The sequence below is a fragment of the Monodelphis domestica genome, chromosome 1, assembly GCF_027887165.1.
Source record: "Monodelphis domestica isolate mMonDom1 chromosome 1, mMonDom1.pri, whole genome shotgun sequence".
Lineage (NCBI taxonomy): Eukaryota > Metazoa > Chordata > Mammalia > Didelphimorphia > Didelphidae > Monodelphis > Monodelphis domestica.
In genome coordinates this window covers 303271162-303288057 of record NC_077227.1, presented here as the reverse complement: position 1 = coordinate 303288057, position 16896 = coordinate 303271162, and the positions used below count along the sequence as shown (strand labels likewise).

General features: G+C 34.7%; 1 protein-coding gene and 1 long non-coding RNA gene across 14 annotated transcripts in view; one reads left to right on the top strand and one right to left on the bottom strand.

Annotated features, from left to right (window-relative positions):
* The window catches only part of LOC103099361 (uncharacterized), a 32517-nt gene that overhangs the window by 7221 nt on the left and 8400 nt on the right, over positions 1–16896 (top strand). Inside the window, exon 2 of the long non-coding RNA XR_008917239.1 lies at positions 12215–12400. This is a non-coding gene — a long non-coding RNA (uncharacterized LOC103099361). The remainder of the gene's footprint in view (positions 1–12214; positions 12401–16896) is intronic.
* Positions 5124–16896, bottom strand: part of PACS2 (phosphofurin acidic cluster sorting protein 2) — a 414540-nt gene continuing 402767 nt past the window's right edge. For all 13 annotated transcript variants that reach the window (XM_007473322.3, XM_007473321.3, XM_056821215.1 and 10 more), the window contains 3 exons: positions 12942–13168; positions 7454–7567; positions 5124–6349 (listed from right to left, as the gene is read on the bottom strand). In XM_007473322.3, the coding sequence (XP_007473384.1) occupies positions 6231–6349; positions 7454–7567; positions 12942–13168 (460 nt within the window). In that variant the 3' untranslated portion in view covers positions 5124–6230. The remainder of the gene's footprint in view (positions 6350–7453; positions 7568–12941; positions 13169–16896) is intronic.

The window sequence follows — 16896 nt, the reverse complement described above, 5'->3', positions numbered from 1 at the left end:
ATGAACTACCCAGTGTGGAAGGAGCCCATGACACTTTGATCCAACCCCCAAAGAAATCACAACCAGAGAGAAGAGAGTCAGAAGTGAACAATAAGTAAAATAAGGGGTAGGGGAGACTCAAAGTACTAAAAATTATTCCAGAAAAATAAATCTCAAAGACCTTAAACATAGATAAATCAGTAGCAAAAACTAATAGAAGAAAATATGCTCCCCCCCAGTTTTAGTAAGCTAATTCAGGCATTTATGAATATTGCAAAATGAAGGAAAATGATCCAATACTTGATGAGATAGAGGACCCTGTGGAATTTGAGAATATGGAATTATATACTGCTTCTGAGTAGTTTAAAAAAGAAATAAGGTATTCTGATAGCAGAATTTATGTCCTGCACAGCCAAAAACAATGAGCAGAATAGAAACACATGAATCTATAAGAGCCAAGATTCACCAAACAAACAAAAGAGAGTAATTCCCTTAGACTGGGAATGCAAATACACCAATTTCACTCAAGTGAAAGTCAGTCTAAAGAGAAACAAATATAACAATAAAATATGCTCACTATGTAAGCAAAACATATTGATCTTGGATATAGAATGTAAAGATCATAGGTCTCCCAGAGGAATATGACAGGACAAAAAAAATTGAATACCATAATGAAAAAAATAATAGAAGAGAATTGTTCAGAACTTCTGAATATAAACAATGGAATTCCAATTGAAAGAATTTGCAGACTGCTTCTAGGCTGAAAATTGTAAGATAAATAGTGTTTAAATTTAACATTTTGATTCAGAAGCAAGTATTTCAAGCCATCTGGGGAAAGACCTTAAATACAAAGACTAAGAGATTATTCTATACACTAGAAAAAGGAGAAAGAAATGGAATGTGTTACAAAGAGCACTTGAGCTCAGTATGCTGACCAGGGTGAACTATCCAGAAAATCTTACCTTAATCATATAGGACAAAAGATGGACATTCAATAATAGCTAAGAGTTCAAAACATTTCTAGAAAGAAAACTAGCACTGAAGAGATTATTTGTTTTTAAACACCAAAAAATGCAAGAAGAATGAATAAATATGTATATCATCAGCAACAGAGTGACAACAGAAAGACCATTAAGAGATTTTTTTATTGTACACAAAGAGTCAGGGGTGAAGAAGAAAATTTGGGAGAGGCACCAATGAAAGAAGTCAAGAGAGGGCATTATGGACAGAAGCTGATGTCACACAGCTTACAGGTGATTGTTTCTTTTATGAGACTACATCACAATATAGGCAGGTACAGGAAAAGGAGGGAAGAGAAGATCAGGGATATACTGTGTAGTGAGTGATGCGTTGGGGTCAAATCAAGATCTAGCAGTGAGGCAAAGGAGACCACAGACAGAGAAGAGTCTATAGGGGGGTTGGCAAGGAGGAGGTGGGGGTAAAGATTAAAAAGTGGAAGAAAGGACAGAGACCTTATATGGAAGTGGGAAGGGATTTCCTCTGATGAATACTCTTATGGGTAAAGGGAGATGAGGGCTCTACACTGGATGAAGCCTAGGGATTTTGGTGCTTGAAAAATCTACTTGTTCTGGGGAAGAGGGATGGAGTTAGAATTGTTGGGGGCAACTGGCCATCTGGAAGAGTATGAAGGCATGGATCCAGGGAGATTTCCAGGCAGATGTAAATAAAAGAAGGTCAACAAAAGAAGGCAAGGATCCATAGCCTTACCAGAGAACAGTGTCCTCTCTGACACCTGCAAAACTGATGTTCTGTGAATGAAATAAAATATAAAAGGGGAATATATTAGTTTTACAAGGCAGCAGCAGAAAGCACTTAGAGGGCAAAGCCTAGAATGAATACCTTAGAAGCTTTGACTGTATGAAGAATAGAGATCAGATGAGGGAAATATAAACCTAATTCTTATGATTTTGAAAGTAAATGGATTAAATAATCCAGTAAAATGAAGAAGAGTGGCAGCTTGGTTAGGAAAATAACATCCTATTATCTGTTGATTACACAAAATAAAACTGAGTGGAGGGACAAAAATTTACTCTGCATCAAATGAATCTCCCAAAATAGAAGTTGTGTTCCAGACAAAACAAAAACAAATATTCAAGAAATTAAAAGAAAAGAGAAACAAGAAAACAATATTATGCTGAAAGGAACCAAACAAGAAATCAATATCAGCAATGAACTTACATACTCCAAATACCTTAGTATCCAAATTCATAAAAGAAATGCTATTTGAACTTCAAGGAGGCATAGACAGTAAGGCAATAGTGACAGGAAAATTATCCTATAAATTTTGGATAAGCCAAACAAAAAGATAAACAAAAGGGAAAATAGAGAACTGAACAACTTTCTATAGACACTAGAGTTAAAAGACTTATGGTGTTTTCTAAATGGGACAACAAAAAACCATACATATTTCTCTGTACCATGTTGAACTTTTATAAAAAAAATTAAGTGAGAGCACAGAGATACTTTAAACAAATGAAAAAAAGGCAGAAATAATCAATATATACTTTACAGATGATAATGCAATAAGATAAATTGGTTTAAGGACCATAAACAAAATATAGAGAATGAAATCTTAAATGCTCTGTGGTCTAGAGTAATTTAGGTGGTACAATGAATTTCTCTTAAGGACAGTTGCCAAATCTAGTAGTCTCCTAAGAAGGCTCAAATTTGGCTCTTATTACCTTGGCACCAAGTTTTGTGGCTACACTAGTTTGGACATTTAATCCATTTACTTTCAAAATCATAAGAAATATGATTTTTGGGTTATTCTCTAACCTGTTGTTTTCATGAAGTCCTACTGTTCCACAGACGCTTGCAGAACACTTTGGTAAATAGAAAACTTTTGTTTCCTCAAAGTAAAGTTTCTGTTTTGTTCTGGTTTTACCATGGAAATAGCTTAACTTTAAGAGAAATACAGGCCTACTTTTGGGCCATTTTAAGTAATCATTTTAAAAATCATAATATGTAAATATTGTACCAGCTTCCATCATTTTTCTTCTGGTCCTTCCCATATCCCTTGTACTCATTAGGGAATGGAGGGGAATAAACATTTTTTAAGTATCTACTATGTGTCAGACACTTAATAGTTGCTAAATTTTAAAATTCCCATAGCTGTCACAGATCTCTCTGGTGATCTATCCTTAGAATGACCATTTATTCAAAGAAAGTTGGGGCTAAGCCTCATGGAACTATATATATATATATATATATATATATATATATATATATATATATATATATATATATTATATATATATGTTTTTGCTCTCCCAAAAAAGATGTTTCTTATCACAAAAGAGAAGTTTAATGTGAAATCAAGTCACTGTTCTCTGGGCCATACAAGGATGTTTCTTTTGCTAATCAAGTATACAAAGTCAGTTTTTAAGTGTGTTTTAGAGTATCAGTGAAGTCAGTGATGGTAGGAAAAAGAAGACTAAACTACTTTGAGTAAAGGTTGTCCTAGATAAGCTCTAAGCTACCTTCCAACTGTGTGATTCTATGCTATCCTCTCCCTAAGAGCCCACATGCCTTCCAGTTACTGGGTTATGAATTGTGGCTTGATAGCCACAAAAAGTTGGGCCTGTTTTTTGAACATGCTGTTTCCTATGTAGGAAATAGTTACATCATTCTCTAGATTCAATGTATCTTCTGATAATCCGGGAAATGTTGGCCAATAGCCCTCCAAAAAGTTGTAGATACTACTATTTATTTTCCTGTAACACAGAATCCTGTCAAAGAACTATAGAACAATTTATTCACTCCTTTCTTTTTGCTCATAAGGTACCAGTCCCATTGTTAGCAGAGGCATGCATAGTGTCATAGGGATTTAATTTTCACTTAATTCCAACTTGGTAAGTAGAAAATGATTATAGTGGGACAAAGAGGATGGAGAGTCTTTAATATAAAGGGAGGTGAGAATAGAAAATTTCTTTTAGATTAACAAATGACCTGGGTAAATTCTTAAAGATCTATCAGAAATGCTCAGTTTTTGCCTAAAGCATATAGTGAGTAGAACCATCACAATCATTCCTTCCTGGTCCAGTGAATATAACAATTCTACAAGAATTAGCCTGGAGTTGCATTTCTGTCAGAGATGTTGCTGAATTTCAAGTGGAGAACCAAAGAATTGTGTTGACCTGGTAACTTTCTTGTTCACTGATCGTGGAAGTTTGGGGAAGATTAAAAGGGGAGGGCACTAGTGCACCTTTTAGAATGCTAAACATTTATATTTAAAACTTGAATATGTTGGTCCAGAGAAATCTTTCCCTGCTAACATCTAACACTGTTCAAAGGATTGTGCAGAAGTTAATAGATTTAATAAGACTGTAGGCTTTAAGAGTACAGTTCACACTATCAAGGGGACTGTTAGTTTAGGAAAAATCTGAGTCTTTACTTTAAATTCATTTTTCCTGGAGATGAAAAAAATGTGGACAACTCAACAATTTGTATCCATGCTGTGGATGTACTAATAGCATTCATACAAGTTTTAAAAAAACCTAAACATGGCCTTATGAAATAACTGACATTTCTACATTCTGAAGTTCATCTCTTGATGAACAAGAGAAAACGGAGTATTCTCTGAAGACCTGTCATTTTTGATGCTGCTGATAGATTTCTTTTGGTTAGCTGAACATAGACTTTTGATTAATCCACTAAGAATTGTGGTAAGTACAGTTGATACCTTCATACACCAACATGCACAAACATACGATATTTACTTCTTTAGATGTATGGTACTCTCCAAGAAAATGACACTAAGTGCTAATAATAGAAGGGCTAAGAAGTATAAGTTTCCCAGAGGAAATGAACACCACAGGAATTTTTATGAAGTATTCTGCAGGTTACCTTGGATTCAGCACTGGCCAAGATTACCTTTATTACCCTATACCTCAGTCAGTAGTCTGAGACCAAACAAATTGAGTGGCTAAGAGTGAGACAGGGAGAGAAGACAATTTAGTAAAACACTTACCTAGAGGAACAGAGATACATTTTAGGTCATTTAACTAACAAAAGCCACAAGATGAAAACAGTGCTTTTTAACCAAACTTAGAGCAGTTGAGGTCTACAGGAAAGGCTGCATGACACGTGAGGTTCAAAGAAAGTAATACCCAAGACTGCTTGTAGGATTTAGATGTTAATGTGCCTGGTTTTACTCCAACTATGAGGATGCAGAAGTATGACCTACAGATCATAGTTGGCTCAGTTACTGGTCACCAAAGTAATGCTGAGGCTTAAGAACAGAAACATTCCTTTTTTGGAAACTAAATTATAATACACATAATTAAAAGCATTAAAAAAATCTGCTACTATAAAATATAAGTTTTTTTTAATGAGGCTGGAGGTTTTATTGAAAAGAATGAGTTGGTGAAAACTCTAAAGAATAGCAGCAAGACTGCTGACCACCAAGCACTGGCAGCAGCTTCCTGGCAGCAGGAGGAACATGAGTCATTTGCATTTGGAGTGGCATTGTCCTTGAATCTCTTGCCTTTGGGATTTACACCAGGTAGGAGCACTAAGTCAAGTTCCTTCTTGACTATGAGTCACCTGGGCAATTATCACTCAACTTCTTATCTGGGAGACTCCTTTTCTTCTACCTTCTACCCCCTTTGAGATGTAGTGAGCTGAGTGGTCCCCAGTTTGTGTAGACCTGATGGAATCTCGATGCAAGTGACTTACCCTTTTTTACTACTACTACTTGAGAAATCTTCAGATCTTGTGTTCCCTATGGAAAAGATGGTGAAGAGCAAGAAAATATTTCCTGCTTCTGAAGTTTTGGGTGGAGAGGAACCACCTGGAAACCTCAAGTTGCATATCTTTTTTTTCCCCCAGTGTTTCCTTTCCCACCACCAACAAAAAAATTCCTAAATGAGAGTCTCAAATCTTAATCTTGCCCTTACCTTCTTTCCCCCAAATCCTCCCTCAAATATACTTAATGTTAATAAGCAGTGCAGTTACTTTGCTCTCCAGCTTGGGAGTTGTTCCAATTAATTTTTAGGTTATAAGTACATTCATACTTAAGACTGTTTTTCTTTGTTTTTAAAGGTATGTCCCTTGTAGTAAACTGAAATATTAATAAAAAAGTAATTCATAAATCATTCCAGTACAGTAGTCCATCATCTGTAGGTTAGAAAGCAGAGGGGCTTTCAGTCAGCAAACGGCAGCACTTGACAGTTCCAGTAAGAATGATTATCTCTCACTTTTTCCTTGTTTGTTCACCTTCTTTCAGGAATCTAGAAATTGAATTTAGAATGTCCAAAGATGCAGATAGGGAAATGCTTGACATGGGAAGACCACTGTGCCGCCAACTGAAAGAACTTGACGTCATTCCATTCTACTCCATCAATGAGAACTAGGTAGAGAGGGAAACAAGAGGTTAGGTTTTCAAAATCGTAAGTCAAAGCAAATTCCCTGCCCCAGTAAACTTCTGATTAATAACCTCTGACCCATGCCATTCTAAATGTGAAATAAGAAGATAGGCTTTCTTAGTGTTCTGTCTCATTTTCATAATCTGCTACCACAGATTAGACATGAATAGAGAAGAGGAACTCTGAAGTGCATAATACATGATGAAAAATAACAGGACAATAATTTTTTTCTGCTTCAGGTAAAGAAAGTCATTTTGTTAATTTTCCAGCATAATTGTCCACATAGGGTATTAATATTCACCTTCTTCTGAAGCCTCAGATATTATTATCAATCAGTACTTGTTGGATATAATATGTGAAAATAGAGATATCACTTGTCTGTTATACCAAGTACTATTATTCTTCTGGGGATCATGTAACTACATAGTACTTAAAACAATCCCAAGTTACTTGATTTGCTAGGGATTTTCAGAATGGTCTTCTTTCCATGTGTAACACTTTTTAAAATTATCATCACACATCCCCCCCTCCCCCAGAGAATTAGAGATGAAAATGTAATATAAAGGCAGGTTTGATTTTTATCTATTAGTGTCAAGAGTGTCAAGTGTCAAGAGAACACAGAGTAGGAATACACTATGAATAGTCTTAAAAAGTATTATCACCTAAAATATGATTAAGAGACTGCTTTTATTTAGTTAAACTATCGACTCCACTGACTCTTTTAATGCCACCTCGACACTGCTAGGGGAATAGCATTTCAAAATAGAATTTTTGAATTGAGATATAGTGAAATATTTTTTCTGCCATTCAAGGACAAGCTCAATTTCACAGAAGTTCACCATCAGTAAGCTAGCTACTAAATAAGGATGTTTTGATGATGACAGAAGGAGAGCTGTAGTTAGAAGAATTTGCAAGTACTAATAACAATGAAATCATAGTGCTTTCAAAATACTGAAGTATGGAGCAAGATATAAGAATAGTAAGAATATTTACAAATGCAAAGTATTAGGAACTTAAAACTATTCTGGAACCATAAATCTCTCCAGAAATTTGTACAAGTTTTTATTAGTAAATAGTTCAGAACTTACCCCGTAGCATGTTCTGCTGATGTTTTGCAGTGCAAATCAACCTACTAATTCCTTCAATACATTGACTCTTTGACTCAATTTCTTTGTCTTTTGTTTTCTTAGGCAAAAACATCACTAGGAAAAACAAAGCAAATTTTATCTAATGCATCAATATTTGAATTCTGATTTATAGGTGAAAAACTGTGGTTAGGTCCTGATAAGATAGAAGGTACAATCTTTTTCAAAACTATGAAATGAAATCATACCAATGGAGGACAGAGTTGGTAGCCTAAAAAAATAAACAAGGTGACACCCAATATTCACAATTATTTAATTTGCAGTGGAAAACGTGATAGCGCTAATTTATATTGGGAGGACAAGTTTATGTGCTTCATCCTTGTAGTATGTAAAAAAGTTGTCTATGCTCTAGACATAACTCTTCTTTTTGGCTGGTACCTCCTCCTTTTTGCTTTGTGCCTTCTCTGGAACTATCTAAATCCACTGTGCCTAGAAATCTCCAGGCTAGAAACCTGAGTCGTCTAGATAATTTATACTTCCTTGCCTATGATCTTAGAGATGGAAACAAATCACTCACCTATAAAACCTTTGAACAGGCCTGATGGACCAGGACCCAAGAGTTCCAGTGAGTATTGAGAATTTACTCTACTTGCTTGGTACACCCTAAAAATCAGAAAGTCTGAGGCTCCCTGAACACTCCCTGTCCTGCTTTGACAGTCTAATTCCCAGTGTATGGGGCCAGTGGGTTGATCTAGTTTTTAGGGTGTCATGCTGCCCCCATTTAAGGGTGTTGATAGATTCCACACTAAGAGAGAATCCTGTCCTAGTACTCTTTCTTTGTTGCCCGCCTAGCCTTTCCTTCTCCCTTGGATGTATCCAGTTAAGTCATGTGGCTTCTACTCAAATGAGAAGTTCTATTATATTAAACACTGAATAGCTCAACTAATTCTTCTTTGAAGATCATCCTTTTAGCAGTGGTTTCCAAGGACCTTAAATAGGCCAATGAGTTTGCATAATCAGTGTTACTATCTTAGATGATAGTAACATTCAAGGGTCAACTTTCCTCATCCCTACCTCCTTGATATAGATATCTACCTGCACATCCTCATTATGGGAGATATTTTCTCCTCTCCTTTCCTCTCTCTCCTCTTCTTTCATTCCCTATCCTTTATTTTCTTTTCTTTTTCCTTCTTCTCTCCTCCCCTGTCCCCTAGGAATTCCTCTTTCCTTCTCTTTCCATTCTTTTCAACATATAATGGAGAAGGGATAAGAACTTATATGACTCCTGCCTGCTAAGCACTTCACAAATATCTCCTTTGATCTCCACAATAACTGTGTGGTAGGTGTGCTTGTATCAAAGAAGGTGCTGTGCTCATTGAGCAAAGCAAAATTGCAGCTCAAAAGAAAGGTGAGATGTGGAAATTTAGAGACCTTTTATCTCAAATGTTCTAAGGGACTGTTTGTGCTCACTGTGGTAGAAACTTCCAAGCTCATATTGTTCTGATCAATCACCAACGGACCTACCATATACTGGAGTGTGATATCATTTTGGCTGAAGGACAACAAGAAACAAATGGTAGATTCCTTTTCTTTGCAATCTAGTTATATTTAGGCAATTTAAAAAATGATTTCTTGAAATATGATGTCTAGATTATTTCTTTGGGTCATGGCTTTCAAGGAGTCCAATCATTAGTTTTTTTTCCTATTTATCAGCTCAGTTATTGTAAAATAATTTACATTTTCTTCAACTTTTTCAGTCTTTAGACTTATGTCTTTTTGTCTCATGAAGTCTTTAGCCTCTTTTTGGTCCATTCTAATTTTCATGGAGTTTGATACTTGGGCAAGATTTTGAGGCTCTTAAGCTGTATTACTTTTCCAATTCTTTTTTCCCCTCAAAGCTCTTATTTCTTTTTCCATTATTTTCCATTTACACTCTCATTTCACTGATAAAAATCTTTAAAAATTCTTGCTTCATCTGTTCTAGAATTCTAGTGAATTTCTGTCCCTGTTCTGTGTGTGTGTAAGTTTTGGGGTTTGGGTTAAGTGACTTGTGAAGTATCTGTGGCCAGATTTGAACCCCCGCTTTGTTTTGCTTAGAAGCTTTGCTTGTTAGGGTATTTGGAGTTGCTCCTCCCCTCCCTCCCCCCCCCCCCCCCCCGTTTGTGTGTTGAGTCTCTCTGTCACCATAATAATTTTTTGTGGTAGGATTCTTTATGTGTTTTATCATTCTTATAGTCTATTTCTTAACTTAGCATCTGATATTAAGGCTGGGCTCTGTTTAGGTCTAGATGGAAGGTTTATGGGTATTCTTGCTGTTGTTTTCATGGGATATTAAGTGTTGTGTTGTTTTAGGAGTAGCTGAGGTTATTATACAGCTTCAAGGTATCTTGTGCAAAGTCCAGGGCAAGCCTGATTGCTAGCATCTTCAGTGTCAGTTCTACAAATTCCTAACTCAGCTTTGGGTATATGAAACAGTAGACTGTTGCTTGTCTCAGCCACTATCAGCTAGTTTGGAAGATCTACTAGTTAAGAATAATAGAAATGTAGGCTTCCCTTTGGGATTCTCTTTCATCTGGTATTCCATTCCTGCCCTGATTATTCTTCTGTTGGCTTTAGACTGGGCTATAAACTGGAACTGAAACCTTACTTTTGGGACCTAAGTCGTCACATTGCTACAGTTTGTTTCTAAACTAGCTTCTCTCTGAGTACACCAGGGCACACAACTTCTCCTCACCCTAAAATGCTGCTCCTGCATCTGCAAGTTTCTCCTTAGTCCATCCTGGATCTGTGACCTAGTACTGTGGAATGGGTGACAAAGATACCAACTAGCATCTATTCAGTGCCCCAGGATGAGTCTCGAGGTGCCCTGGTTTTGGATATAGGACCTCTTCTTTTTCTGTCTTGGTATGCTCTTGGCTAGACTGCCCCCAATGTCTGAAGACTTCTTATCTGTCTCTTTATGCTGACCAGAACCAAAAAAATGATTCACTGTACCTCTGTCTTGAATTTCTTGATCAGGATTTGGTTTGGGGCAATTTCTAGATCTGAGTAGAGGGGTTTTAGAGAGTAGCTTGTTGTACTGCTTCCTGTTACTCCATCATCTAGGATCTGTCTTTTTATCACAAGTTCTAAATTAGAGCAATGTCATCCCCCTAGGGTTGCCATCATTTTAATTTTAGAAACCAGTATCTCCTTATTGGTCAGAATCAGATATAGAATAATGGTTCCCCTGGCTGGCTCTTCCACTTTTTGAAGGATTACATTTGAATTAAGGAAAATTGGATTATGAACTACTCTGATTTTGATTTGTTAAAAGGAAGAAATTCAGACAACATATGGATAGTTTTCCATTTTTTACATATTAGAACTAATCCCCAAACAACAACCTCTGAGCTTACAAAGACTGGATTTAATCTTCAAGGCTTTTAATAAATTATTCTTTTTGCCTTGTTTTGCTCTGATCCAGGGTTCTCTTTGGGAGACTCTGAACACAGCTCAGGTCTCATTTTTGAGAGATGAACTCTGGTGGAAATACTAAGTTCACAATATTGGAAATAAAGTAGTCTTTATTTTGCCTCATAGGTAATACAAAAGGCAGAAAAATTTATAAAGGTTAGATGCAAATTTCATTTGAACACTATCTTCCAATGATATCTACCAGGACCCCATAAAGTCTTTAGCTTTTCAATCTCCCTTCCCCTGAAATTTGAACCCTTTTGGAAGAGGAAGGAGCTTATGATTTCTAGGGGATACATACAGTTTCCTTCCCACTAGATCTGTATCATATTAGTAACTCATGATAGTATCAGGAGACAAAGTCCAGGTTTTGCTCTTGCAGCACCAAGACCACATGCTTGATTCTTCATTTAGCAAATTCTTGCCACTATTTATCTATCCTCCTAAGCCAACTAGAGTACAGGAACTCTTACTATTTGGCCAGGCTCTGCTCTGCAGTAGCTTGGGGAAGTTATTCTGACATTAAGCCTTAACTACTTCATGGGGTTGTACCTATCAAGGAAGCATAATCAGAGTTCTTTACATATAACCAAAGTCCAAAAAAGTCCCTCATCCTTTGCAGAATTTGAAAACAGCTTTCCTCATAATAAGGCTGTGAGGCAAGAGGGAAAAGTCAAAGAGAACACTGGTTTTCAACATGAGAGACAGTCATGGAAACGGGGGAAAAAGATAATGTACCCAGTTTGGTACATTCATTCATTTGGTTAGTATTTAGCACCTGATATATATTTAGCATTATACTAGATACAAAGCCAAGTGAACAATTTCCAATTTAATAATAATAATAGTAGTAGTTAGCATTTATACAGCACTTACTAGGTGCCAGCCACTGTGCTAAGCAATTTACAAATCTGATCTCATTTGATTCTCGCAATAACCCTGTGAGGTAAGTGCTGTTTTACAGATGAGGAAACAGGATGAGAGCTATTAAAGTTATTTACCCAAAGTCACATGCAGATATTAAGTATCTTAGGTGGGATTTGGACTAGGGTGTTTCTGAAAACCTTAGACATGCCCCTTAGGTGATTTCAAGGGAATTATGGTATATAGTCATAATGAATTTGAAGTACTTAAAAAAAGACTTGGTAAAGATGTGGGCATGGAGCTTAGAGAAGTTGGGACTAGGGATATGCATTGACAAGTCATTTGTAGAGATATGGTTGTTGAAAGAATGAGACTATGAGTTCCTTAAGAGGCAATGATATTTTTTTTGCCCACTTCCTTCCTCCTTTTTCTGGCACTTAATAGGTGTTTCAATGCTTGTTGACTTTAAGAGAAGAAAAAGAAGAGAAGGAAAGAGAAAAAGAAGAGGGTCAAAAGATCTCCTTTGGGGAAATCATCTCTGCTAACATGTCATGAAGAGGATAAGAAACCAATGAAAATGACAGAAGAGTTGTTGGAAAAAGACATACATGTATATGTATAAAGAAGGAGGTGTGGCAAATAGTGTCAAATGCAGTAGTAGATGAGGATTAAGATAGGATTTGGCAATGAGTAGGACAGATAAAACAGTAGAAGCAAAAGTCAGATTATAAGTCGGAAAGACTGAGAAATGAAAATGTGGAGGAAGTAGGGACAGACACCTTTTATAAGAAATTCAGTAACTGAAAGGTAGAAATGACAAGTTGGTTAGGGTGGAAGGGTCAAAAAAAGATATTTTTAGTACTGTGAGGATCAAAGGATGTTTGGGATAGTAGGGACAGAGAAGATGGGTGATAATGCTGAGAATTTTTTGAGAAGAGGAGAATTGATATTCTCTAAGATAGCCTATTTTCGCAAGTAGGTGATTAAGTCATCAGCGACAAGTATGATGAATGGGGAGTATATAATGAGTTGGGTATAAAGAGATTTTATAATATAATGGGAAGATGAAATGGTTTGGGAATGTCTCTATGAAGAATGGGAAAAAATCAATCATTTCTTAAGGCAGATCCAGGTTCTGCATTGGTATGTAACATGCACACTCCCTTCTTACCTTTTTTGTTTTTCTCCTTTGTTACAACAGTCATTGACATTGTAGGAGTGGCTATTGTCTCACCACTGCTAGGAAGCCTGCTAACCTGGAGAGACCGAAAAGTGCATTTCAGTGTGTTTTTGGCAGTGAAAGGATCTTTCTTTTCTGTGTCTTTCTTTTTTTCCACGGGCTGAGCAGCAATCCAGTAATCTACTTGTAGCCCCATTAATTCAACACCAGCACTCTGACTAGAAAAGAAAAGGGAGGAAAAAGCTAGTTACTTTACCAAATTTTATATTCTTTCCCAACTTCTAAATAGTTGGCCAAATATGACAAAATAATTTTAATCATTTCAAGCTTTATAATTTAATCAATGTAGTATATTTATCAATATCTTTTATTTTATTTTACTCTTGGAAAATGTATACAATGCTATAAATCAAAGATTATCAGTAATATAATGATTTGTAATCAGGGTAATGCATACTTTAGCATATCCCATTTTATTTTTTGACACATTTAATTCCTTATCATGAAATTATGCTTTTATCTTATTGGACAATAAACATATCTTTGACAATCTCTTTTTTCTAAGCTAAGACATAGTTAAAGCTCATAGAGTTTCTTTTTTATTAATCTGTTTCTTCCCCAATCCACATCTCCCCTGCCATTGAGCAAATTAGGAAAAACAAAACAAAAGCTTGAAAAATGAAGTTCTCAATACACAAATCCCCAAATTGATCATATTCATAATTTATGTCTTTTTCAGGATTTTAAGTTCATCACTTAAGTACGGAAGCAAGTGGTATATTTTATCCTCATTCTTTTGGTCTTGTTTCTATCATTGCATTGATTAGAATTCTGAAGTTGTTTTTCACCTATTTTCAGCAATACAATGATATAAATTAGGCCCAGAGACAGAGAGTCCTGGGTTCAAATTTGGCATCATACACTTCCTAGCTGTGTGACTCTGGACAAGTCACTTGACCCCCATTACCTAGCCCTTACCACTCTTCTGCCTTAGAATCAATACAAAATATTGAATATAGAATCAATACAAAATATTGATTCTAAGACAGAAGGTAAAGGTTTCAAAAAATGAATGTTAAAATTTTGCTTTTACATGCAATTGGAAAAAAATAAAGTTAAAAAAATTGTTCATATTTGTTGACAATTCTACCTATTTGGAATGGCTCTCAGTTTTAAAAATCTGAATCAATTCCTTTTATATTTTGATTTTAAGACCTTTACAAATGAATGTGCGGAGATCTTTCTCTGTTACCTTTTTTCCTTTTATTAGAAAAAACTTTTGGATTTTATAGAATCAAAATTGTTCATTTTATCTTGTGTTATCTTTTGTATCAGTCATGAACTCTGCCTCTACTCATATTCTTTCTTGCTTCTCTAAGCTTATGATATGACTTTCACATCTAGGCTAGATGCCCATTTGGAGTTTATTTTGCCTTCAAAGTGTTTTATAACCAATTTCTAACAGACTATCTAGTTTTCTGAGCAGTTTTTATAAATTATGAATCCTTTCCCCAGCATCTGGGAGTTTGAGTGTTTGGATGTATCAAACGTCATGCTAATTTATTATTTTTTTGCTTGTTTTTAGGTACTCAATCACTTCTGTTGATTTTTTAAATTTAAATTAACACCAAATTGTTTTATAGCTTGAAACAAAGTACTGATAGTCCCTCCAACCTCCCTTCCTATCTACTTTTTTCATTATTATCTTTGATTTTTTTCTTTTGTTCTTTTATATGAACTTAATTTTTATTTTTTTTTTTCTAGCTCTGTAAAATGCTTCTATGGGGATTTTGATTGGTAAAGCACTACCCAAGTACAAAATTTAGATAGCACTGTCATTTATTAAATTGGCTCAACCTATCCATGAGCAATGAATACTTATTGCATTGGATCAGCATATATTTCTGTAAAATGCCATTTATAAACTCTGCATGAATCTTAGTATGTAAACTCCTCAATATTTTATAGCTTTTATAATTAGTTTTGAAAACAATTTCTCTTTCTAATTCTTCCTAGTGAATTCGGTTGATTATATATGCATATATATAATGATTTGTGCAGATTTATTTGATATTCTGAGACTTTGCTGAATTTGTTTCAAGTAATTTTTGGTTCACACGAACACTTTCTTTTGTTTTCTTTGCTAAAGTTAGGCTGTCTAGCACTAAGTTAAATATCAGTGGTGATAATGGATATTCTTTACATCTAATCATTCATTCACTCATTCATCTTACTCTTTTTTTTTTTTTAAACTCTTACCTTCCACCTTAGAACCAATACTTTCTAAGGCAGAAGAGTGGTAAGGGCTAGGCAATGGGGGTTAAGTGACTTGCCCAGAGTCACACAGCTAACAAGTGTCCGAGGCCAGATTTGAACCTAAGACCTCCCATCTCTAGGCCTGGCTCTCAATCCATTGAGCTACCCAGCTGCCCTCATTTTTCTTAATTTTTAAAAGAAATTTTATTTATTTTTTCAGTTACATGGAGAAATAATTTTTAACAATTGTTTTCTGAAACTTGGGGTTTTAGATTTTCTCCCTCTTTTCTTCCTCCCCTCCCTGATGTAGTAAATAGCCCAATAAGGAGTTATACTCTGATCCTATCGGAAAAACCTGTAACTTTTCTCCATTACATATGTTTGCTCTTGGATTTCTAGATATATTATTTATGTAGTAAGGAAAGGTCTATTTCTAAAATTTCTCAAATTTGTAATAGAAATAGGCATTATATTTTGCAAAATGTCTTTTCATATTGTGTGGATAAAATTATATGGTTTTTGTTATTTATATCAACATGGTTTATTATATTTATAATCTTTATGCTTAATTCAATTGGCATTTCTATTATAAATACAACCTAGGTACAATGTATGTTCTTTGTAATGTGATGCTATGGACTACTTTCTAATATTTAACATTTTTACATCAATGTTCATTAGGAATGTTGGTTAGTAGTTTTCTTTCTATGCTTTGTCTCTCTCTAGTTGAGATATCAAGAGTTCACTGGCATCACAGAGACTGGCAAGATGCTTTAATTTTTTTAATCTGGGAATTTGTATTCTTTAAAGTATTAATGAATTTTTTCCAAGATATCATTTTTGCTTTAAAATTATTAGGAAAAGTAGTTTCTAATAATTTCCTATTTGGATACTGTAAGTTTTTTTTTCATTTGTAATAGAATTTGTTTTTTTTCCCCTCTCTTAAAATCAAGATTGACTAAGTATTGATTTTATTAGTTTAAAAAACAGTTAGTTTTATTTATCAATTCAAGTCATTTTGCTTTTAACTTTACTAATCCTTTAATTTTTAAAATTTCTACTTTGTTATTTAGATGGAGATTTTAAAATATGTTGTTCAATTTTAGTTGCATGTCCAATTCATTAATTTACTCTCTGCCTTTTGTTAATAAAAGAATTTACAAATGTAAAATTTCCCCTCAGAACAGCTTTAACTGTAACTTAAAAATTTTATATATCTTATTTTTAAATCAGTTTTTTAGAATTGTTATTTAGCCTCCAATTACCTTTTAATTTTTACTTTTAAGGTCTTTTATTTATTTATTATATATTTTTTGCCCTATTATCAGTAAATGAAGTGCTTAGTATCCCTATTTTCTACTTTTTGTAATGGTGTTATATAGCTGAAAAGTATGTAAATTTCCCAATTTATCATGTCTAACTTTCTAAAGTTATATTTAGGTTCTTAATTTCTTTCTTGTTTATCCTTTGCTTAGATTTCTCTAGGTCTGAAATAGTCACTCAATATTATTGTTTTACTATTTATTTCTCCCTCCAATTTAATTCCTTAAGTATTCACATGCTATGTTATTAGTTACACACTTATTAAGTATTGGCATTTATTTGTTATTTATGATCCCTTTAAACATAAACATTCCCTGCTTATCTCTGTTTATCTTGGCTATTGAAAACATGATTGCTACTACTAGTA